General features: G+C 41.7%; 1 protein-coding gene and 1 pseudogene across 1 annotated transcript; both read right to left on the bottom strand.

Annotated features, from left to right (window-relative positions):
* Positions 1-1,816: 1,816 nt before the first annotated feature.
* On the bottom strand, positions 1,817-20,708 carry rassf8b (Ras association domain family member 8b). Its single transcript, XM_069699965.1, is given in 10 exon segments — positions 1,817-5,182; positions 5,717-5,806; positions 5,809-5,842; positions 6,640-6,762; positions 7,710-7,784; positions 7,966-8,169; positions 8,296-8,501; positions 8,650-9,000; positions 10,886-11,056; positions 20,294-20,708. Coding segments are annotated over 9 exon segments (1,311 nt in total). The 5' UTR covers positions 10,998-11,056; positions 20,294-20,708; the 3' UTR covers positions 1,817-5,066.
* Positions 20,709-23,019: 2,311 nt separating this feature from the next.
* On the bottom strand, positions 23,020-25,087 carry LOC138621726 (major histocompatibility complex class I-related gene protein-like; annotated as a pseudogene).
* Positions 25,088-25,847: the final 760 nt, after the last annotated feature.

The following is a 25,847-nucleotide window of genomic DNA, read 5'->3' as shown; positions in this document are numbered from 1 at the left end:
AATGTCACCTTGTTCATTGTTTATATCATGCACATCTGGAAGTCTATACATGTCCTTCGTTCTATGGTGTGTCCTCCAGTGGAATCCTCTAGTACAACACACAGTTTTAATAGCTGGAGGCTCGGCTGATGCCAGCTTGCTGAGAGCAGCTGTCACTCAAGAGTTGTATTCCCTAATGAGATGTACAGTATGAATCCATCAGCAAAAGTGACACCTGCTAAAAATAACAAATTAGGAAATCTAATCATGGCACCTGATAAACAACGAGACAACTGCAGTTTAAAAAAAAAGAAAAAAGGACAGGTTGGATAAAGTTAATAGCATTTAAGGCCACAAATCTTCAAGAATCTTCTGGTGTGAGAGGGTCACAGATGTAATCAGAGCCCCTCTGACCCAGCTGTTGAGCTCCATTTAAAGCTGGAATACACCGGGGAGAAACTGGGGGGACAAATGACTTTTCTCACTAAAAACACCCAGTGTGATAACCGAAGTTCTCCAACTCTGTAAAGTATCAAAAGTGTTCCTCCAAAGTTGTAAATGAATCTGAAATTGGGTATTTTTGGAGAAACTTTTATACCACTCGATCTTGGCAATAGCCCATCTGTCCGTCTTCCAAAACAAAGCCGGCAGGCCAGAGACTTGGGAGTGATTCTGACAGTTACTTGACTTCTGAAGAGCAAGTAAAGAGGCTGCTGATGCTCAGCTTCCTGCAATTCAGAAACATATGAAAAATGTATTTGTTCTTATCCTTCGGAGATTTGGAGAAGGTCATCCGTACTTTTATCTCGTTTAGGCAACTGCGAAAGTAACACACGTCCCCGGCGTGTTCAGGGGGCAGCTTTCGGCTGTAAGGCCTTCAAAAGACGCACGCCGAAAGATAAATCTGCCTTCTCTTGTGCAATGAATGTTACACCGACGTTTCCCGTTTATATTGCCAGCATTTGAAATGGTGGTAGTATTTGTTTTTTGTTGTACACTGCAGGACTGGCAGCCCACACACATTCTTTTCTCTCTCTCATTTCTTCTCCGTCCATCCAATGGTGGATTTCCCGCCCAGGCAAAAGTGGGCAACTGCCTCAGACCGTAGGGGCCCCTAAAGCTGCAGCTTTGCTGTGTGTCTCTTGGGTTTTTGGTAATTGACCGTTAGCGAAATCTCCCCAGTAGTTGTCCAGTCATGACTGCAGTTGCAGCACCTCTGCAAGCTTTGGATTTCGTCACATGTTGAGGCTGTTATGAGCAGCACTTCTTATCAAAAGATTTTGATCGTTGGTTTCTTTTTTTTTTTTTTTTTTTTTTTACCCTCTCCAAAACCAAAAATACAGAAAAAGTGAAAGGAACAGATTCAGCTGTGTGTTTGTCTTCAAAAGTGAGCACGTTGAGCTTAACCAGCAAAGGTACTACAGAGTAGTCAATACTTGCAATGCCAGTGGTATGTAACACAAGTACGTCGAGGGACATGCAACATACTTGTTCATATATACGACTTACATTTTTAAAGAAGTCAGCTGGAAACACTAAAAATAAGTTGAAGGAGGAATTTGAAACTCATGGAGCGAACGTTGGTTTGATCAGGCAGCTTGGCACCGTTAGCCTGCTAGCAACAGTTTTAATTGTATTTATTTTAGGATTTAAAATCAAAAGCAAAATTTAAAGACCTTATAATTGTATTTTATAAAGTTTAGTTTGCAGTGTGTGATATAGAGGATCCAATGGCAAATTTTCTTTCAAGGGCCCCCTTATAGGTTACATGTCAAGCCAATCCGGTATATTCTGAGAAGCACAATTAGATATAAAAACCAAAAGAACACTATTCAGCACTATATAGCAGTTTATTGATTTCTGGCATGTTTTTAAATATATTTAATCATTTATTTGTATATTTTACATCATTCTTGAAACTGATTTTAATGTCTTTTATACATTGTGGCCGAACGATGACCCAAAAAGAGGATATTTTGATAGAATCTGACATAAAAAATGCAGCACGGCAATTTGTAGGTAAACAATGCAAAATTATAACATTTTGAATACACAATAGCAGAATTTATGCATTGATGTTATCTAAGCATAATTCATTAGCATACAGTAAAGTATCTCCTTCAGCATAGAATCATTACTTCGGTTATATTTGTTTTGTCTGGACTCAGTGCGACATGTTGAACTCGTCAGACAGCTGTTGAAGTCCCCATGAGAGCAAACGCACTTTAACTTGTCAAATGGCTCGAGACGCTGCAAACAGCATTTATCCATAATTACTTTCTGTCCACTCTTGTCTGGATAATTCTGTGTCTTGAAATATCCCTGAGCCACAGGCTTTCTAAAATAGCTTTCAAAACCACTTGATGGCTGTTTCCATAATGGCTCCATCATCTCATTTGTATATGCACTTTTACTGAAAAGTGGCATTGATGGCACAACAGAAGCCAATTATTAGTAATTTCTCCAAGAAGGAAACAGGGGGGGAAAAAAAGAAAAAAAAAAGAAAAAGAGATACAACCAGGGAAGTCGGTGAACTACTGCCAGGTATCAATGCAACATGGATCTCTTTTTTTTTTTTTATTATTATCTTTGCCAAAATTAAATTAAAAAGCATGAAAATAATGTGGAGGTTTTGCCATTTTTCTAACAAGCTCATCTATCATTGTCCATGTCAACAAGGCAAAAAAGGACAAAAACAAAGAACAACAGGAAAAAAATGAGCCTCGGATGAATTGTTGCATCCTTGGTAGCCACTAACTGGGAGTCCAAATAAACCAATCACACATTATTGCATGCACACGCTGCCAATTGACCGGCAGCATTAAAATCTAACCTCTTTAGCACTCTGCATATTTCAGACTTCAATCTACTTTAAAAAATAGCCAAAAGACTGATGTGATATGTAGATATTTACATTTTATTTCTTAGTAAGGCATGCCATTATTCAAACTTTTCAGCCAACAAGGGCTGTGATTCCTTTGTTAGCGAGTTACACTCTCCGTGTCACAGCTGAAGTTGTTGCCATGACGATAATACTGCAATACTCTGTAGCTGTCACTGAACAGTATCAGATAGGACTTTGAAAAGTTGCAATGTGAATTTTTCTGGTTACCTTTGCACTGCAAAGCAAACAACTCCCTTCATGCTGGAGGGAGGAACTCACTTTGTTGTTGTACATTCACAGCACAAACATGAGCTTCCTCGAATGGGCTCGAGTAAGCCGATAAGATTTCCAGGTTGTGTAAAATGAAAGCTGTGATTGTACCAAGACCCTGAAAAAAAAAATACTGCGATGGCAATTCAAGTTTGTGAATGAGAAGAAAAGATTTGTAGTTGCACAAATTAAATCAATTCTGGAACAAGAGAAGTGCCTCTGTGATTCAAAGCAGAAAACTGTGTGCATCACACTGAAGTTACACCAACCCGCACGCATTTAAGTTGCAAGTGTGAAATTTTGGCCCACATCTTAGGCCTGAGAAAAATAGGGGCCAAAATTCAACCTAGAAAATTAGATAAAAGTTAAAAAAAAAAAAAAAAAAAAAAGTCTAACTTTAAATCTATTTTTAAACATTCATAATCTGAGTTTTTTCAGACCATACACAGTATTCGTATGCAGTTTGGGTTTCTCAGATTAGACTGACTGGTGTCTGAATTATACTGTCGATTATTTTCTGCATTTCAAGTTTACAATATTTTCCTTTGCTGTGAAACTCTGTCAGAAACTATGTCCTCCTGTGTGACAGAGCTAAACCCGCTGGCACCCAGTGACAGAAAACTGTGAACAATACAATGTATGTATTTGCTGTTTGACTCACACTGGAACACTTCATGGACATGAGTTGCACACACATAAAAAAGTACATTCATCTAACCCTTTTCTTTACTCTAGCTTTGGTTCATATGAGACATCTTTAGTTTGTTAAAATGTTAAAAAAATAAGATGAGATAAATGAATACAGCCTTAAAGTGTGTGTACATCCCTGCTTAATAAACACAGTGAAACATGTCAAACACAATATTTTAAGTGGCACCTTAATACTCCGAAAGCTAAAGTGCTGAGGCTTTGTTATAAAACAATATGCATATATGACCGATGTAAATGAATACAGACTCGTCATATCTGCTGAGCTCCTGGAGTAACTTTCACACAGTTAACTTTCACCCGTCTGAATAATATATGTTTTGTCGCCACCCAGTGGTCACAATGTTGCAGGCTGGATGTACACTGCGGACTCAAAATGCCTGTCTGAGCTTTTTGTCACATAGTTGATGATGTTACTCCAGGGGCCCTTTAAAATCTGCTTTCAACTCTGTCACTTATATCATTTACTTTATGATAGTTTTTCCATTTATTGTCTAAACACAAGAAATATGAGGCTAATTTATTTCCTATTCAAAGCAATACAAAAAGTTCAAACTCGTGTATAAAAGAAAGGACTGATTGAATGTTGATTAATACTGACATCAGTTACCATGACTAAGAGTCACCTGAATTGGTGCTAAGCATTTTATCACGTTACCATGGCGCATAGTGTTCAGTAGCTACCTTGAGTTCTGCTTTAACATTACATTTATTGACATCTGGTTTTAACTTACCAGAGTAAGGCAATCAGATATGGCTATGGTTATAGCACAGGTGTGGTGTTGTCGTTTTGTGCATGCTCATGCATTTCTTATTTTTAGTGTATGCATATGTGTAAATGTCATTTCTGTCATGATTTACAGCACTGCACTGGTGTCCTCTGGCCTCCCGAAAAAAAATATGCTGGCTTGTAGTTCATTTTAAACTCAGAGAGAGTTCAGACAGTACATTAAATGTCAGAATGAAAATGGATATTGACATCAGTTTGAGTCCCGGTGACATGGAAGAGGAGGCAGTGCAGGAAAAGATGCAAAACGGATGATATGTTTTCTCCTCAAACCTTTTTCGCCACCAACCTCCACACTGAGGCGCCGCTCCAGTACCTTTCAGCAGTTTGTAGTTCATTTATTGGGCCAATTCCAGGAGTAAAATCTGTCCCAGTAACATCGGGCTGCCCTGCTGCTGCCCCCTCCCTCCCAAAATAGTCTCTTGGACAGCTTGGAGGTCAAACGTAGATGCCTTCAGGGTTGAGGCTGGAGGAAACGGTGCTCTGAAGAGCGCGAAGGTCACTGGGTAAGAGACGAGCGGAGCCAAGTCGTTTCAGAGAGCCACACTCGTCCTCTGTGGCACGAAGAAAGGAGAGCATGTGTTATTCTGTTGTTTAGTAATGTTGCGATATTTAGCTTTTTATGAATCACTTTCCAGATGTGGCTCGTTACTGAATCCGTCACAAAGTTGCCCATTTAAACAACGATAGGACATCAAAGTGAACTCGAACCGAGAGAGTTTACTACGTGACAAAAAACATTCTGGGGATTTTTTTTTTTCTTTTGAGATTGAGAATGGAGGATTTTCCTTTTGACTTTCTGAAGCATTTCAAAGCTGCTAGTGATTTGGTCTATGTAATGGGGTTACAGACTTAAGCTGTCACGGCACAACAGTCTTGCCTCACCACCCTGCCGTCTCACGTGTTGTTCTCGGACTGACCAAAAGGTGGCACTGTGTCCCTACACATGTACCAACAACACTGTATACAAAATACCTCAGACAAACTGAGGTCTGCTATGAAACGGCACTTTTTTTTAAAGGGCGGTAATATTGTGTTGGTCAGAGAAATTTTGTTGGTGTGTACATGTATTTGTATGCCATGTATACCGTTGCTGTTCTCTCCTGTGGGTTGAGCAGGCAGCACAGTGACCTTGGTACCAGTCTGCTGAATGAACTGCTGCAGGTTGACCTGTCGAGCTCTTTAGTCAGCTGCTCCAGCTCCTGCTCCTTCTCCTGTGACGGAGAGAAACACCATGACAACAAAATGAAGTGTTAAAAAAAGGAGTGTAAATATAATAATGGACTCTACCACCTTCCAAAAATCACAGGTAAATTTGGAGTTACAGAAAGTGAATTCACTGAAAGTAAAAGATAATATATGATTTCAGTTGCTGCACAATAATTTGCACCTTTTACCACATTCGCTCAGCTTCAACTGAGCTGAATTTAATAGGCGAACACGCAAGAGGGATCGTGCTCTGCTCCGGAGTTTTTACAGAAGTCATAACCCGGGCTGAGACAGCTAAAGAAAAGAGTTAGCTCCCAGATGGTTACACAACTGCAGGCAACGGATTGTGTACTTATTCTCTAATCAGGCAAAGAATGCTGTTAATACCCTCCCTCCCTCCCTTTCCCTTCTCATTACTTCATGCTTCCCACACCCTTCTGGTCCTCGCCTGTACATACAGACCTACAGTTCATACTAGGACACACGCAGGGAGGATCCACTGCACATCCCTGCAGGCCACAGATAAAACTTCGCTTCGCTGCCCACAACTTAATGAGCTTAGATTTCTGTGGTTCCAACCTGTGTGCAGGAGTGAATTTTCACACACTTCGCTTTGCCAAAGTTTTAATACGAATTTTTAAAAAAAATTCTGGAATCAAAACTTCTTCATCTTGCGAACATACTAGGGGCACCATATTTGTTAGCGAAATGCCAGAGGTGCTTCAAGACCTTGTCAATTTTGAGGCTATGGTGTTAAAAAAACAAAAACATCAAAATACTAAGCAGTATACTGAGAGCTGACCTGTAATCTCTTGCCTGACTGGCCGAGTGAGCGTTCCAACGCCCTGCAGCTGCTCTCCAGCCGAGCCGTTTGTTGGCTCTGCATCTCCAACTCTACCCTCACTTTCTGCAGCTGGATCTGCACCTGAAATCCAGAGTTGAAGCGAAGAGAGAAAAGCTAACGCTCATCACAACTCTTCAGGAGGACTTGCCAAAATAAAGTCATCCTCACAGAGAAACATGGAGGAGGTCTCCTTCATGCTTTAATGTGATTAGAACTTAAACTTCTGCTCATCTGCTGTCCAAAAAAAAAAATCATGCAGTATTCATCTTGGACTTTATCAACAGAGTTTTGAAATGTTTTTATTACGTTCTAATAAAAGAAGAGTTGGTTTTTTTTTTGTCTTTTATTAAATAGGTTTGAGAGTGCTGCAATCACTGTTAAGGCTGTAACTGGAGAGACTGAAAGCAAGCAATCAACCTCTGGCTATGAAGCTGTATCCTCTGCTTGGTTTGTGGGCTTTCAATAGAGTATATTTTCATAGCATGATACATAAACTGTACCATAAGGCACAACAATGTCAAATCTAATGTAAATTTTGTATGACAGCGAGGGTCTTTGGCTGCAGAGACCTGACTGAGATCTGAGCAGTTCAACAGAACACATTATTCTGTGTTTGCATGCTGGCGAAGGGTTTTCCCACCCATTAAAAGACTTAGGTGCAGCATACAAGCTGCTTTGGGTACCAACTACACCGAATCATTGTGGAGAACATAAAAACAAGCTAAGAGGCATTTCCCAGATTTTATGTTGCAGCTGTTCCCAAGTGGACTTCTTTAAAAAGTTTTGTCTTTTTCAGCTGTTGTGTATTTATTATCTGCTTCATTGGGAACATTTTACACAGATGTGGTACTAATTGTGGTCCAAAATGATCTGAAATTGCATGTTTTTAGATGAAAAACATAACATTTTCTTGGGGAGTGACCCTTAAAACCTTGCACTAAATACATGCGCCTAAGTCTTTCATAAACTTAAGGAAACTCTACTGTTGCGTGTGCGTGCTTTGGAAACCGAGACAGACTGGGTTGTACCTCCTCCTCATTGACTCTCTGGTTGAGCTCTGCTTCCTTCTGCAGTCGCTCCTGCTCCAGGCCTGCCTCCATGCTCTATGTAATGCAGCAGATATCAACTCAGTTTCATTCTACAAATACCACAGATTGTTTTTGTTCTACAAGCATTTGCAGCTAAAGAGCCACAGCGAGCTTTTCCTGGTAAGAAAAATCCTACAAGTGTTCATGCTGTTCATAAACCCAATAAAAACAGCCTTCTCTATGATGCCCAGCTCACCTGTACGCGTGCTAGGTACTCTGAAAGTTTGGCCTCGCAGTCGCGTACACGGGCCTGCAGCTCGGCTAGCTGCTGCCTCAGTTGGCGTTCGCTTTCCTGCTCGATCTGCAGCTCGTTTTGCCAGAATTCCTCCTCCTCCATCTCAGCATCGTTCCTCCTCACCTGCTGCTCTAACAGCAGCAGCTCCTCCTCCAGGTTTCCTTCCTTTTAAGTGGAAAATGATTGGGTTAAAAGATGCTGTAGGAAATAAATGGATTTAAAGACATCAGATGATCTGAAGATCTGCACATATCTAATTTTGAACTGCTGACAGCTCCCGGATAAACTCACTTCACCGGGCTCGCCCGTGGCGTCCTCCCAGTCTCGCAGCTCAGCCTCGCAGCCCAGCACACGGCTCTCCAGGGCCTGGAGTTTGTCTCTCTGCAGCTGCACCAGTCGGCCCAGCTCTCTGGACGGACTCCCAGGTACAGATGCTATTCCACCTCCTCCGACTCTGCTCAGGTTCAGGCTCACACCGTGCTGCGGCGGCTGTTTGGCTGCATGTAGAGATGAGGATGGTAGGTGGGAGATGAATAGAAGATAAATAGAGGTTGGAAGTAAAAAAAAATAAAAAAAAAATTAAAAAAAACTGTCATTGGCACAAATAAGTGTAAACATACTAAATATACAGACTAAACATGCTACCTTCAGCATCTCTGCTTTTCCCAAATAGGTCCCGCAGACCCTTTGCTCCTCCAGTGAAGGTCAGAGACTTGCGTTTGGGCTCCTTTCGTTTGAGCGAGCGGTCCGTCCCAGATGGGCGGAGCTTGGCCAGAGGTGGGAGGCTCTGACGGTAGAGGCCCCGCTCGGGGACACGAGCCAGCCCGTCGGAGGTCGGCCGCTCGCTGACGGACGGGCCGGTTCGTTGGAGGATGAGCTGCACGTCGCTGGCATACTGACCCCACTTGTTAAGGGACACCACGGGGTTCTCATTCGGAGCCAGGTGACGTTCTGTCTCCCGCCATTTCTCGATCAAAGTGTATCTGCCAGTCCGTCCTGGAACAAAAACCAAAACTCAGACTCATACTCATATTGAAAGAAGCCAAAGGGTGCTCAAATAGGAAAAAGTTGATGTTGTGCACTAATCAGGTTTTATTAAACTGTGGGAACAGACAGCTGTAGGGTTGTTTTCTCATGCTGGGAGGCAAATGTGATCAAACCGCTCCCTTCACAGTCCTGATGAAACAGATTAGCCAAATGTTCAGCTCTTAATAATTGATACAGATTTCTCTTTAAGAGTTTAACAAGTATTTTAATAAGCAGTCCGGGTACTGTAGTGGTGAGAAGCAGCTTTGTTGAATCGTTTTCTCCTGTTTTTGATTTGTTGAGGTAGCGCAGGCCCCTGCATTTTTATTTTATTTTTTTACTTAGTCAAGCTAAATTAATAATATTGGAGCGGGATTGTTTTTTTTTGTTTTGCCTGTGCCCACCCTGACACATAATTTGCTTTAGTTGAAAATAATAAATATCTTTTCTTTTAGACTGAATCCGTTGTGGCTGTTCATCTTTGGGAATTGGGAAAGCGGGAATTCTCTTCATGTTATGCTCAGGTTTCTCCATGGCTGGGGCATAACAGAGAAACAGGGAGATGCTAAATTTGGGAATCAGAAGTGTCGACCTGTAAATTTGACTTGCTTTGCATTTGACCTGTATGATCCCTCACTTTAATATAGTTGCTCAGAAGAAGAGTTTCATCAGGGATACTGCCTCAGACGGATTCAGCTCACACAAGTGCAGTAAAAATATCTCTTGCGGCCAGTGAGGACTTCTGAGGCGCATTTAAGAAAGCATTAGTACTACTTATAGTAAACATTTACATCAAGAGACGCCACATTAATGTATGTTGTCACAGTGCGGCAGGTGCGAAGCGACCTCTGAAAATGATCAAAACACAGTTCAGCGTGTGTTGCAGTGAAAACAGATTAAACGCAGACAAAAGAACAAAACCAATCTGTTGAATTCTTTCGCAGCTCTCCCACACTCGTGCACCGCTAGCACATTCAAAGAACTTCAGCACCGTGTTTGGTGAAAGAGCTTTACAGTCCAACTCAACAAACAGCGATTGTGTTGGCTTAAAGGACGAGGTTCAGTGGTTCACGGCTTTTTTGTGTGCATCTGTGTACTCCTGTGTTCTCGTCTGTACACATATAGATAAGAGCAGAGCGCTGACCATTGCACCCTCAGCCCCCTACGCCCCCCAATTCTCACACAGCAAGGGTCCTTTTAAAAAAAGAGGTGCATTCATCACTACAGCCGTTGACATCAAAGTGCTCCGACCAAGACAAAAGGCACAGCCAACACAAAGAACAGTGAATGTCATAACTCCTGCTGTCACTGGGAAAGACACACACGTTTCAACTCTAAACTGTTTATGTTGTTATTGAAAAAAATCAAGTAACAAATCTGTCCGTCTTAACACCACCCGTGTCTCAATTTGTAGAAAACATGTACGGTACGAGTCACATAATGTCCCACAGAGGCAGAGAGTCAACTTCTTTTTCTGCAACTGTACAGCACATGTCAATACAGCAAGGACTGCAGCATGACTCATCTTGTGTTGTGAAGCCCATTTATGGTGAAAATCTCTTTGTGCCCTCGAGTCACTTTTCATTTTCATGCAATTTATCACCTCCAGTATGTCTGACATCCTGCCTGGCCAATATCGGACCCAGCCCACATCACTGAATATCCCTATGGGGAGTTAGGACAAAATATAATTTACATCACTTTTCCTAGACTCGTGTTAGGCTGCTTTTTTCACATTATATAATACTATTTTACACTCTACCGATATTGGATTTTCTTCTTCAAGCACCTGTGAACAGGAGACATGAGAGTAAAGTACTTTTCTCTCACATTTAATAAGTAGTTTTGAGCTTACCAATGGCTTGAGCCAAAGCAATGACCACTTCCTGGCATGTGGTGAACTCCGTGACCCCGCACACAATGCGCTGCACTCCGTCCACCCACACTTTCAGCTCCATCGCCCTCATCCAGAGACCCTCATTCCTCCACACCACAAGGCGGTGCTAGTACGGGGTTATTTTCCATCCTTGAAGAAAAAATACACAAAACAATGTTCAGTGTAATAAATTGTGTCCAAAAGTTAAGCATCAGAAAAATTGGTCACGTTTGTGAAACAAAAATAATCCTAAAAGCAGCCGTTCATATTTTAGTATTAATCTAATTACTAGGTGTAAAATCAAATGAAAAATGTCGTTCAAAGTGACAAACCATCTCTACAGTTCCCTTCAAATCTATGGAGCGTTTTAATGTCTTTCAGCTGATTGTTTTGGTTTTACAGCCCACAGTTTTACTATTCAGGTTCAGAACAGTCAATAATCAATGAAACAGCTCTAAGAAGTGAACCGTGAGCTACCAGCTGAACATAGTGGAGCATTTAGCAGGTAAAGAGCCATATATCTCCCTAAGGAGTTTGTGGAGACCAACACTCATGACATATACTGTATCAGGTGGAAACAAACGTGACTTAGAATTCACACGAGTGTCGCTCCGTGTCTGCCTGATGTGCAAATAAACTACTAATTTAGGAGCAGCAGCCAAAAAATACACACAAAAAATATGACCTTCAAACATTTCTACTGGTAGATTTGGGTGGAATTTTCTTCATAAAGCTTTTTTTTGGCTTAAATTTTAATATAATACTTAAAGTGGCCACCAGAGGGTTGTTTTTTTTTAAACAACACAATAGGGTTAAGTTGGTGATGTCCTAAATGACTTGACCACCACTAAAGAGCACACTACAATGTGGACAGAAACAGCTCGAACCTGTTGTCAACTCACAACATCACACAACACTTGTTCTCTTGAAGTGGTTTCATGTAATACTGCTGATAAATTGCAGCGAGAACACCCCTGCGGTGCAGCGACTGTGACCGCGTAACCGACTCCCTCCAATATATTTTTCATTTGCTGGTGTTCAGCGCAGGAAAGCTTACATGCACGCAGAATGAGAGCCATTTCAAACTGCTGACACAAGCACCTCAGCAGCGAGGCAGTCATTATGAACCTGGCAAGGCCACGACAGCGAGCCAGAGCAACAGAGCAGTGAAGTAGCAGGTGCCTAATGCTCAGTTTCGCAGCCTTACTGGGCAGCAGCGCTCCCTCCCTCCTGACTGGGCCATCAGCTTTGCTTCGATCCTTGACTTCCATATCGCTTGAGGCCTCCCTTAACAATGTAGGCGCCTTCCATCTTCATCACAGCTGGAATGGGGCTCCCATCCCTCCTGCAATTTAACTACCGGTCCCCCTCGAGGCCGTCTCCTACTGAGACTGCACTATGCTGCACACCCCTCTGCGCTGAAGGCATCTGGTAAGGGCAAGGCCTGCATTTGGCGGGAAGCGGCCTGATTTGTTACTTCAGGCAGATGCTGCAGGACGCATTTAAATTCAGACGCCCTTTCACAGCCTGATAAATGAGACTATTCCCGTGAAAATAGCTCGGTGGGTTGGGGAATAGAGGAGGGACAATGACAAGAGAGAAAAACGGTGAAAGAGTGGAGGGACAGATTGATAAATAAAACAAAACAAAACAAAGCAGGTGGATGAAAAGAAGGGGAAGAAGTCGGGGTGGCCCGAAGAAAGAGTGAAAACACTTTACGGATGAATGAGGCCCAAAACAAGACGACTCATTAGATTGTTTATGCAGAAAAATCCATAATTACCGTCGTATTATTTTATCAGAGAGAGAGCCAATATGTACAAAGAATTTACTGAGTAAAACCATTGACACACCGTATCCTAAATGACGTGCAGGCACCTTTACATTTTCACAACTGCAGCTGAAATGTTGTAACTGCACTGCTTGTTGTGATGAGTGATATCCAAATCACACTGAGGTCTTACCTCGGAGGAAACGCCAGTTTACACAAACCTGTGAACGTGGACTGTCCCTCTGTCTCTCCCACACACACTTATGAAAATGCAGTCGCACGCCGTATGCATACACACACGGTCTACGGGCACGTCTATGTGAGAAAGGCGTACTGAAGTCATTCACTCCTCTGTGATACAATGATCATAACTCTACTATCGAAGCAGAGCAAAAGAAGAGACAGAAAATTCAAGTACAAATCAGTACTGAGAGAATTCACTGGTAAATATGGTCAAATTTAAACATGTTCACATGAAACATAAGTCTGGCAGGACAGAGTGCTTTCCTAAAAACAGGCTGGAGCATCTTTTCGGGACTCCAAGTCATCTTTTCCACCAAGCCAGCAGTTATATTGGAATAAAAGATGATTCATATACTTGGAGAGACTTTTTGGCTACGAGACCAGACAGGATGCGGTCAATTAAAATATCAAACATGACCACGGAAACGAGAAAACGTTGCATTAAAACTGACTGCAGTAGCATGTTTCTTGTGTTGAAGGTAAAATTACTTTCATTCCTCGACTCAGAGGCATATGGCCATATGCTGGCAGGTGTTTACTTTTACCTGAAGCAGCTCATATACAGTACCATAGGAGCAGGCAGCTGTAGGAGCAGATGTTCAGGAGCTCGTTGGTCAAACTGAGCGGGCTATAGGCTCTATAGCTTTGATCCTTAATCAGCTCAGACGCTGTGAATCCAAAGAGAATCATTGCGACTGTGAGCTGAGGTACACAGTTTACAGAAGCTCTGACCTGGAAACCTGAAGGTCAAGGTGTCGCACCACAGCGCTCTGCAGACTCATCAGTGTCAGAGAAACTGAACTCTTTGCTCCAACAACACGACCACTGAAGCTTGTTTCCTGGTGGAAATTAGCTTCGATTCTTTTTTCCACGCTGCTGCCAAGATCCAACTCTTGAACCACTATGGAGGCCTGCTACGCCTCAGCGCCCTCCGCCACACGCTCCCTCTCCATCCATCGCCATTACTGTCGCAAATTTTCATCACACTAGTTCCCCTTCAATGTCTAAATTACAGCTACTTTGATGCCGGCGTGTGAATAAATAAATCATACAGAGGCGAGTATGCACAAATTAGTATTAGGTTTCTACTTTGGTTCATTTTAAATGTAAACTTCCATATTTAGGCCCGCTCATGTTAGTCAGAACCTGTGGGAAAGGTGCTGCTGGAATTTCCTTTTCCATTAGTCACAGTTTAATAAACTGAAGGACCACATTCCTGCTTCACGTAGTAATCCATTCGCAGAGCACCCAGGCTACTTAATTCAGGATGGGCATCCACCACCTTCAGCATAAAGAACAGAAGAATGTGACCATGTTACATTTCTGTAGAATCAGGTGGAAATATCTTTACATTTTGTTCTAAATTTTAATTGCTCACACTTGCCACTGTTTTAACAGACTTTGTTGGTGCCTTGTCTGTAGGTTTTGTTGTGCTCGCTGATGTTGTTTTATCTAACTTACGTAAATCTTATCTGTATTTTATTATTTTCATTTTGCCCATTTTGTTTTATTGTCAAGTTCCTTTACGCTTATTACATATTTTATTAGTTTAATCTTTTATTTGCTGATCAACGTAATCTCGGCATTATTGAAAATTAGGGTTATCCTCAATGTTTCCCTGAGAATTTAAATAAAAGTTAAATGAATGAATGAATGGATTCAAACTTATAAAAATTATATTTCCATTAATATTGGATGAATTCCCGGGAAATTTAGACATTTGTGTCGTGTTGTGATTCCCTTACCTTTTGGTCGAGTGTTGTCAGTTTGTTCGATTATCATATTTAGAAAAAACACCAATAAAACTAATGACAGTCCCTCCAGCCTCTGTACTGGACAACTTTTACTTTGCAACGCCGATGCCCTGTTTACACTGTGAACTGTACACTTGCTAAACATCAACACGTTCGCATTCTCGCTGTGATTATTTTTTTAGCATAATGACGTCATTGCGTGTTTGGGCCAAATATGTCCTTCTGCAGATGCACAGCACACGGCACGCCTACTACATGACAGCTCGGGTTACAGTTAGGGTTAGGTATCTCAGGAGGTGTGTGGTGAAGTGGTCGTGCTACGTAGTCGTCCTTGCGACTGCAGAGAGTATTCATAGAACTGGAGTTAAATCCAGTAACGACTATTTCTCGTTCAGGCAGCTGGGAACCGCATAACACCGTATAACATCGTACTTTTAAGTCGAGAGCGTTCACAAACAGACAACGTGGTCGCCTCAAGAAAATCTGCTTTGCATCCGCAGTCAGAATAAAAGAAAAGTGACATACAACCTCGTCATCGTCCATGTAAACCAACAAAGGGAGCAAGGATGTCAATATTATTACCACATTATATTTTCATGGACTGCTAGTTTTAACATTTAACGCAGCCAGGCAAACTAGGTAGGCTGAGCGAACAAATTCTGGCTATTTTCACCTCATTTTCAAAGCAGGCACATTTCTTCCTTTCAACACAAACGCTGTGACATTAAAGTTACTTTTCAGAGCTGTCAAAAAACCTCAGACTTTCTTTCTCGGATATTTCAGTTCAACAGCTGTTCATAAACGCACCGATAGCATTCAGCTCACAGTACGATGTGTGTTTATTGTATTTATTTGTCTTGCTACATGACCAAAAATAAAAAAAAAAAAAGAAAACTGGTGTGTTGTTCTTCATTTTTGAGACTGTGAAACTACAAGATGCTACAAACAGAATGCCTGTATGTAGCACAGTGTACTACATTTTATTTGTCTTAATCATGACAGTAATTTACGCTATAAAATAGATATGGTTTTGCGTTATTTGAGCTTCCAGGATTTGTATTTAGTCACATATTCATGAAGTTTCCTGCAGGAAGTGGAACAACACCGAATACACACAAATAAATAACAGAACAGGGCAATGAACAGAAGAGAGAGGAAAACGGGGGACTACAGACACAGAACGTCTTCAGTAGAGGAGACGCAGCAGCGTTCATTTTGGTCGTCATAAGAGGAAATAGCTGAAAATATGGAGAATGACTCTGCTGAGGGAGGGAAAAGGTTGCTGCCATCTGTACAAATCCTTGCAGTCAAGACAACCTTTGCCGCAGCCATTTGGTTTCAGACATGAAGAATATTGTGTCGTCTGGGCTGTGAAGCGTTGAGCTAAACTTAGTCGTGACTTCAGTCTGCCTCCCCTGAAGTTTCATTCTCAGGATGCCACAGGAAGGCAGAGCTTGGGAGGGGACGCAGTGCGAGAAGTCAGAGAGTCCTATTTGAATTTCCTCAGACACAGATGCAACTCATGAGACGGGTCAGAACGAAAGTGCCACTGAAAGCTCCTTCAATGTCACAGACATCAGAACTGAAGCTACGAAGATATTACGATGGACAATTTGTAAAATAAATGCCTCTAAATTTCACACAAACTCAAAGTTTGGGTTCATTTCCTGCCTCGTTCAGCTCGTTGCTCTCCGAATCCAATGCTAAGTTAAACTCTCACAAACCCATTGACTACATTTGAACCCTTATTACTCTGCCAACAGCCAACGCAACACCGTCTCCATCAAGACTCTGATCTCTGACCAAAGACACGAACACCGTATTGCTGCAAATTTTTTAAATCAATACTCTCAGTCCAAAAATATAATATGGAAACTTGGTATTACGCGTGACTTTTTCAAGCGGAAGTAGAAAGCAGTTCAACAACAGACGATGATGCAATCAAAAGCTGCTTTAAAAGGAGGTTGTGGAAGCAGGAAGGGGGTCCACTGCAACAAGTGGTGCACAAACAAAAGCGTGCGCGTGCGCGCGCGTGTGTGTGTGTGTGTGTGTGTGTGTGTGTGTGTGTGTGTGTGTGTGTGTGTGTGTGTGTGTGTGTGTGTGCGTGCGCGCGCGGGCCCACATGGCAAGCAGCATGACTGGATGCAAACAATCCCTCGCCATGGCAACACAGCTCTGGCTTTGTCCGAGCCTCGCACAGATGACTGGATTGATTGGAGGGTACGTTCTGGGAAAGGAGACCAAACAATCAGCAACAATTAAGAAGCAAACCCGTGCTTTCCTGTCACTTCCTCTTTGTCTCCTCTGAATGTGGGCCGCGAGAAAACAGAGAGGTGTGTAACACAGCGGGGCTCCTCAAACTCAGGAGTAACAGGGGTGCTCCTGGAAAGTTGGCCGTCTGCTGAAGATGAACAAGTTTCAGCTGGAGCAACTGGAGCGAGTAGATGACCTCCAAGAGTCCGACTTAAACGCAAAATAACAACATCTGGTTCACATTAAAAAAAAAAAAAAAAAAATCCAATGTTAAGTCCTCTGTATATAATAAGGCTATTCGCCTGGAGACATTTTTAGAGATGCATGCTTTGAGGGACAACAAAGTGATTTTCCTATAAAGAACTTCAAGCTCAGAGCAATTTTCCAACAGTCAAACAGTCCTCTAATCTCAAAATCTGAACACGTGTCACTCTACAACTGTGATCAAACAATAACCAAAACACAGCTTTTAGTGGAGGGGGGGCTTTCAACTTTCATTGCTTGCCAGACCTACGAACAAAAGTCAGCTGTTTAGCATTTAATAGAAGTCATAAAAGTGCACTCTAATGACTCTGAAACAAGTTCTTCTCTGCATAAATGAGGTAACAAAACGAGCACAGTGAAGCTAGCAGCTCTGTGAGGTTATATTTAGGCACAGTGGAACTTGGAGCTAAATGCTAACCAGTATCAGCACACTTGATGGTGTGTCATCTTTTACCAAAGTACTAGAAAACTTTTGACACACGGGATGAAAAATCTGATCGTTAGGGATTCCTTCTCAGGGAAACAAGTATGTTCAAAACAAAATCAATGAAAATCCATCCAACGGGTGTGACTCATTCAAAACCACAGACGTTAACCTCATGGTGACACTAAAGGATTAATCCCCCGGGTACCATGATTGGCTGTACGAGAAAAAAGAAAGTCAATGGCAACCTGTCCAATACTGCATCTGTTGGGACACTTCAGTCTGACTGACATTGTCCTCTCCAAGGCCATGCAGCTAACATGGCTAAAACAAGACATGCTGATGTCAGCAGGTATTTCAAATACAAAAAGCTAATGAAATTAGATTTTGACCTCTGTCCTCAGACAAGATGTCACTTTCCTTGATGAAGTATCCTGGCAGCTCAGCAGCCCTCGCATGTGCAGCAATATACTCATGACTGAGCTTTTGAACTGGCACACAGACTACATATTATTCAGCAGTATCGCACTCATCCTCCCTTTTTCTCCAGACTCATACTATTACACTAATAATGCGAATAGATTCTGTGAGAAAGTACTGCAATCTTGAACTGAATCCTGCACCTTTCAGCCTCCTGTGGTCTTTGTATTTTTCCACCTCTGGCTCAGACCGATGCAGTCGAGTGCTGCTCAGTGTCTTTTAGAGATTACCTCCACGTCAACTTTGTCAGCTGAAGGCAGAGAGGTGTCTGCAGGTTTAACAAAAGATGGAATAGGCTAAGTGAAAAGTTTCGGAGGGAGTAATCGGATGGAGCAGCTTTGCATTCAGGTGCTGTCAGTCATCGAAGAAACAATGCTCCCTGAGAACAAACAAGCAGCCGAGTTCACATGGATGCACCATGCAGCACTCGGTCGACACTTTAATCCAAACTACTGCAAACATCTTGAAGGGCAGTGGGCAGGTGTTTGTAACCATCTCCTTCATTATGGGAGGGAAAACCGTGCTCAAAATCCCACACAGCATCGTATGTTTTATTTGGTGCAGCAAACAATATTGGAATTAAGTGACCAAACAGCCACCTTGCAGTCTCAAAAGTTAAAACTAATCAGCTTGGTGGAGACAATAAGCCTTTAACCCTGTAAGACTCGCAGCTTAGCTGGTGGGAGGGGGAGGCTGCTGAAAGATCAACTGGACTGGATTTATCCTGTAAAGTCTGTTAAGAGTTTTCCAACTCGGTAGCACAGGCCTGATCTTTGAGGCAAATATTGACCACGTGGAGTGATGTGTCTGCGAGTATAGACAACAACTGCCTGGTGAAATCAATCATTTGAATAATGAATATGGCTGAAGGGAAGAAAAAAAAGAACAGTATGGGTAGGATGTTCAGTTTTTGACAAACAAACCCAAACAGATGGGACGTTTAATAAAGTCAGTGCACTTGCAATTATATTATAACTCATTTTAAGGACGAAGGTGAAAATAGAAAATCATTTGTTCTGTTTTATTGATGTCTCACAGCTGAAATAATTAAATCAACCAAAAGTTAACTGGCAACTTTAATGAGTTCCTGCCTCTCGCTTGTGAGGGTTTGCTGCTTTTCTTTGCTTCATAATAATAACCTGAATATATTTGGACTTGAAAATGGTGCACTGTGGGTTAAAAGGGTGTTCGATGTGTATTTTGTTTTTATATTTTAATATTTTATAGACCAAAAGAGCAATACAATAGTTTGAAAATGATCAGCAGATTCCTCGATAATGTAAATATTTCTCTCTAATCTTGTGTGCACAGTTTCAAACAACATTATCTTGTCAAATCACATGTTTGTTTTTTTTAATTAAAAAACAGTCTTTCAACATCTGTAGGACATAAACTAAAAAGATGAAAACATGGAGTATAAGGCACAGACGAGATTTTAAAATGATTCCTCATCTATATAAAAGTGATGGTAAATTATTCTTTAAGTAGACGGTTGTTTTCAGAGGAAGTAGAGTGTCATAGCAAATAGGTGCACATGTCAAATTTTGTGATTTAATCATGCAAGTGTCGATTGGGTAACATAATAGTTAAGCTGAACGGGACAGGAAAAGTTTTCATTGTGTTTTTGTAAATCAAAGTATTTCTACTACAAACACACGCCATGAGTTTTGCCCTTGCTTCCATCACACATGTGCTTCAGTGACTTTTTGCTCTCTGCTGTATCTTTATGACACAGTTGAAGGAACTCTGATTAAAACCACTGCTGAGTGAGTGCTTATAGCCCAAGTCTATTAAGAGATTCATCATAGCAGGGCTCAGCAGATCAACTCGCACACACTGACCACTCACTCATACACTCCCTCACTTCCTGCTGGCTCATTGATCTGGTATGTTCCGTCATGAGCACAAATTGAGGATGTGCTGAGGTACTCATGATAAAAAAAAACATTTTTTTTTTTAAATAAAAAAGGAGGAGGAACATGAATTAATCTGCTAAATAAAGTTATGCAGCTACAGCCAATCAGTCTCCTAAATGTTTGTCTGCCACACATATAAGCAAACCAAAAGCATTTCGCAGTGTGTGTAATGTAACAGATCATTTAAATAGCTTACAGCCTTGTTTAAATGGCAACCGCTTTGAAAAGCTGCAGTGATTGACGCCTCAGCGTTTCAGCCGCGTGACAGGCGCAACAACATACCTCTTTACAGCCGCAGCTCACCGTGTGAGGAGCATGTGGAAATCTCCTGTTGTTTTGTGGCCCCGGTGTCTCTCTCTGGAATAAAAAAAAAAAAATCCGGTACTTTCCGCGGCGTGTAATGCGGGCCACTGGCGGGGAGATCCCTGGTTTAGTCCGCGCCGTTCCGCGCCCGCATCAGAGTAAACGCTCGGCGTGCATCTCCGCCTCTATAAACCCGCGTGGATTGTAAACACGAGTCCGTCCGGTCATCGGACATCCGACGCGGGGCTTTCAGCATCTGCTGCTCTGCCAGTTAGCCTGCCGCTCTGCCCCATCAGTGGCGGAGACCTCACTTGTAAATTACATCGGAACAGAACTGGGACACCGCAAGGCATTATGGACCAGTTAAAGCCGCAATGCACTGGCGACGCAAATGGACCGAGTTATCCGCTGTGCTCCCCATGCAGACACAGCGAGGCTGAGTGTTTGGATAGGAAGAGTAAGAAAACATGTTGGCGTTACATCCTAAGTTACACTGTGATTTATTTATAAGTAATAAGGATTTTATTGGTTTGAGTTTAGTGATTTCACCTTTGTCACGAGACATTTAGTGAAACTAAGAAAGAAAAGAAAATTAAAGTTTGCTATTTTTGTCTCGTTTCCTGTCTCCAGCAGGGGGCGCTGGCGAGCCGTTTGGCCACGCCCACTCGCAAAAACACATCAGATGTATGGTCTCACCACACCGGGTGTATGTGACACGTTTCGTGAGGTTTCAAGCATCCTTTGACCTTAAACATCAACTTCCTGTGTCACGGCGAGACGTCAAACTTTGCCGCATCGTGACGGCGACGCCCGTTGACAAAGTCGAACGAATGTCTCAATATATCATCAACTGCATGTTTAGGTTATTGTGACCCGACTTTACGTTCATGGGATCAACCAGCTTGACGTAGAATGAGAAAGTATGAAAAGTGTCATTTCCAGTGGCCAACAGGGGGCGCTATGACTATGAGCGAATATTACCCCACAGGTGTCTTCAGGGCGGGGCTGTTATCATACCTGTGATGTTTGGAGAAGGTCGGTCCACGTACATAAGATTTAAAGCAACTCCCAGTTTCATGGTGAGACGCTCAAAATGGCCGCCTTTTTACGGGCACACACATCGACGAAAACGAATTATTTTGATAACTTTTAATCCCAAACATGTTTTCTATCCGTAGAACCTAAATTCAAGTCGGTCCGACAAAATCCCTCGGAGGAGTTCGACAAAGTACAACGTGTCAGAATCGCCCAAAATGGCGACTAAATTCAAAATGGTGGACTTCCTGTCGAGTTGACACAATGGTGCAATGTAACTTTTTTGTGCGTCTAGGTGTGATACACGTGTCCACTGGATTTGGTGGATTTAGGTAAATGTGGCCACCGGGGCATCTCTGTAGGGGGCGCTGGCGAGCCATTTGGCCACGCCCACTCGCGACTCCACTAGAATACGAAGTTTTTCGCCGGGAGACATGTGTGTATCCACTTTCATGAGTTTATGAATATGATAAAGATTCCAAAAAGGAAAATCACCTTACGTAAGGATAAAAAGAACGACCAAGAACATTTTTACGAAATACAATAGGGCTTTCGCACCGATGCTCGGGCCCTAACTAGAAAACAACATTTTAACTGATGCTTAAATTTTGTGTCTGTACGCATTGATGCAACCTCATATTGTAATTTCATGTTTTTACTTCATGCGTTATATTCTGGGTATTAAATTAACCGACTAATTAGCATCAAGCACCACAGTGATGCAAAACTCCCTTCATCCATTTCCTGTGCTGTTGTTCAGCGGAGTTAAAGAGGACTGGAGTCAGTCGCAGCTTTATCATTATATTGAACATGTTTGATAGTGTTTTACTTCATCATCCTTAATTGATTTATCAATGTTGAAATATTTTACCAGAAGAAAATCCACCTTTCAATATGTCATCAAAATAATTTTTGTCACCATTTATGAGTTTGAGAAATACCTTGTCAATTCATGTTTTGGTTTTATTTCCTCTGAATTTCTATAACTAGAATCACACCACTTTATTCACTCAGTTTACAATTCGAATGACAAAGAACCAATAAATTCCCAGTTTATGGAGAAGAACGTGGCGACATCGCTCCTCGTTTCAGGCCAAGATTTGTCCATAAACCTAAAGACACAAAAAGAAAAAAAAGATGATATATAACAGAAAATAATAGCTAAAAGAGAATTTTATTGCACAAAACCGAGTATTTGTTGTATCATTAAGAACTAAAATATGAAAGATCCATATAAGTATTTAACTGTTTTGCTTTTGAGGCACAATTATTTGTTTTATTTTGGTTGAAACATTTTGATAAATTGGTTCAACCAGATTTCTAAATCTTGATATTAAAAGTTATTATTTATCGAACCTTTTCTCACTTAACATAAAACAGCTTCGCGTTTGTTGTGAAAATATAATTGACGGAGAGATTTTGTTCACTACAGATATTTAACTCCAACATGTCAGCGAGGTTTTGACAGTGAAACACTCGTACGGTTCCTCTACACATTTTACAAGGACACTTTCTTCAACATATGAAGCAACTCACCTGTGTGCAGGGTTGTGTTTGTCATTTAGGCCGTTGGAAGCATTTGCTGCTGGACCTCACGGTTCTCCACAGCTGGAAGGTCAGAAACATTTTGGTTTTTTTAAGCTATAATACATGTGAGATAAGAGAAAACTAAATCCAAACAGGTTTTAATTATGGGATAGAGGGCGCCTGTCTGAAATGACAAGAAAAATAATTTCAGTTGTTAATAGTTGTACATTATTTTTATTTCCTTTCACTTCTCCCTTGCATCGTCCTGTTATCATTAAAACCGTAGAGCTGAGGATTACATCGCTTAATGTTGGTTGAAACTATTTTAAGTGTGTTGGGAATAAAGGTTTGTTTCACTTTTACATAAAAATAATATGAGACACAGTTTCTGTTTTGGTCTCTCACCTGTCATCATCTTGTAAACAAGGAATCCAATCGCAGCGAGAACAACAACGAGAACAATCGCTGTGATGACGGTGATCATGATGATGGGATTCCCTGCTGATAAAACATGGTGATTCCCTGCTGATAAAACAACAACAAACAAATCACCACCGGAAGAAACAAAGCAGGTTACAAGAAAGGAACCTTCATGTGATAATCAGGGAACAACATGTTTGTCCTGCTTGATTTCATTTATCTGAACATAATTCCTGCGTCTGTGCCGACGTCTCCTCGATTAGTTTTGTTGGACCTCATTTGTGAACCGTGTACAAGCACAATGAGAGCTGCTAACAATATTTGAATTCCTGTTGAAGTGTCAGTATGCTGCACTTGGCCAATATATGTGATTCAGACTGATGTATTTAATCATACAGTACATTTGTTCACCCATTTATATGTATAACTCCTTCTACCCATCTTCCAGCACTATTTAACAGTTAGCTAAATACACAAGATACAATTCTTTAATTGTGTTGAAACATGGTCTGAAAAAAGTCCTACAATTTGTGTTTAAAAGCACTTAATTTAGTTTTCATTATTGGCATTGTTCTGTATCAATTAAATGTGATTAAAGACAGGAATGTGTCACATAATGATCCCAAACTGGCAAACAAAGGATTTAGGCCTTAAAATTGAATTTAAAATAAAACTGTAACAGTAAACTAAATGTGTTTCCCACATTCATCCCTTCTGATTGAAGTCTTACCTTCATTGGTCCTGATCACTGCTTTGTCCAGGATGATGATTTGGTCCTCATTGACTCCAGAGAGCTGAAACACACACTCGTACCTCTTCCAGTCTTCAGGTGGGACAGATGTGAGATCCAGGTCGACACTCTTCTGGAAGGTGCCATCGTTGTTGTGGAGGATCTCTCCCTCGTCGACGCCCTCATGAAACTCCTCTCCGTCTTTCCTCCAGAACATCATGGCTATGTCAGGGTGGAAACCTGTAGCGTGGCAGGTGACTGGAGAGGAGGAAGTCTTCTGGAGGAGAGACACTGAGGGAAGCTCTGCAGAGATAACAAGACAGTTTATAGTTATATTATTACGAAGTAAATATTAATGTTACTGTTTCTGTTTGATTTAATGTAGTTTGAAGACTGTAGTTACACATATTATTACACATAATGTACCAAATAAAAGGGAATGATGATACAGAAGAAAAGGAAAGACATAGAAAGAGACATGAGGAGGGAGTGAGACAGGTTAGAAAGGACAGACAGAAAGACACAACTGGAGGAAAACAGTGGTCATAAATATGAAAGAGAGTGACAGAGAAAATGTGGTGAAAAGGAGAGCGAGGCAAAGAGGAGAGAGAGGAAACCACAGGAAGAGTAAATGGATGTAAACAGAGACACAGAGGGTCTTTGTATGTTGGTTCATGTTTACTGTGATGTTACTGCTGGTTAGAAACATACAGAGGCAAATGAAGACTGTTGTGTTCATGAAGCTGCAGCAGGTCATGTGATTCTACCTGTTCTCATCAGAGAGCTTCTTCCATAGTTCACATACTTCTTCAGCCACTCAGGACAAATCTGGGTGAAGTATTTCTTCTTCTATGCGATCAAAGCTTTGTCATTCTCCCACTTGAGTTTGGTAATGACAGCCTGTTGTTGTGGAGCGATCCATGTCTGTGTCTTCATGTCAAATATTACGAAGTCTTCTCCATCATAACCGTGCTGATGATATCCATTAACCTCTCCAGTCTCATCATCCCATTCACAGCCGTACATCCACTGGTAAATGTGGACACCTGAGACAGAGACAGAGACAGAGACATAGACAGCATTAAACCAGAGTGAGATCACAGCACACAAACACAGCACACACACACACACACACACACACACACACACACACACACACACACACACACACACACACACACACACACACACACACACACACACACACACACACACACACACACACACACACACACACACACACACACACACACACACACAAACACACACAACACACAGACACACACACAATCACTCTCACACACACACACACACACACACACACACACACACAGGCAGATTAAACCTGATCTTGGATTTCACATCACATCCTCTGAAAGTCTGCAGCCAGTGGATCAGTCCAACAACGTCCTCTTCCTGTGAGATACCACAGACCAGATGCTCCTGACGTTTTTCTACAAGCTTCCACTGAAGGAGAGTTTGAGTCCAGGATGAATCACTAGACTCCACCTGCTCAGCCAGGACAGTGAGTCCTGTTCAGCAGTGTGTTACTACAACTGCTCACAATAAACCAGAGACCAGCAGGACCACTGTGGAGACAGGGAGGCAGTCTGTGTCCTCATCTCATTTCCAGTCCGACTATATTTAGGACTGGAACACATTATTCTCATCAGTATCAATTCATATATTTATTCTTTATTAGTTAATCAATAATTAACTATTTTAAAAATGTCAGTGTTTGTGCTACCGGGGTTTCTCCTGGACACAGATGACGTGCTCAGTCAGACGTTCGGGTGTAAAATGCCTTTATTTGCCTGGCCC

Source organism: Brachyistius frenatus, unplaced genomic scaffold (genome assembly GCF_029030835.1).
Source record: "Brachyistius frenatus isolate BFR_SWC_R1_liver_20210118 unplaced genomic scaffold, ASM2903083v1 Contig_32, whole genome shotgun sequence".
In the NCBI taxonomy this organism is placed as follows: Eukaryota; Metazoa; Chordata; class Actinopteri; family Embiotocidae; genus Brachyistius; species Brachyistius frenatus.
This window is presented reverse-complemented; position numbering and strand designations above follow the sequence as displayed.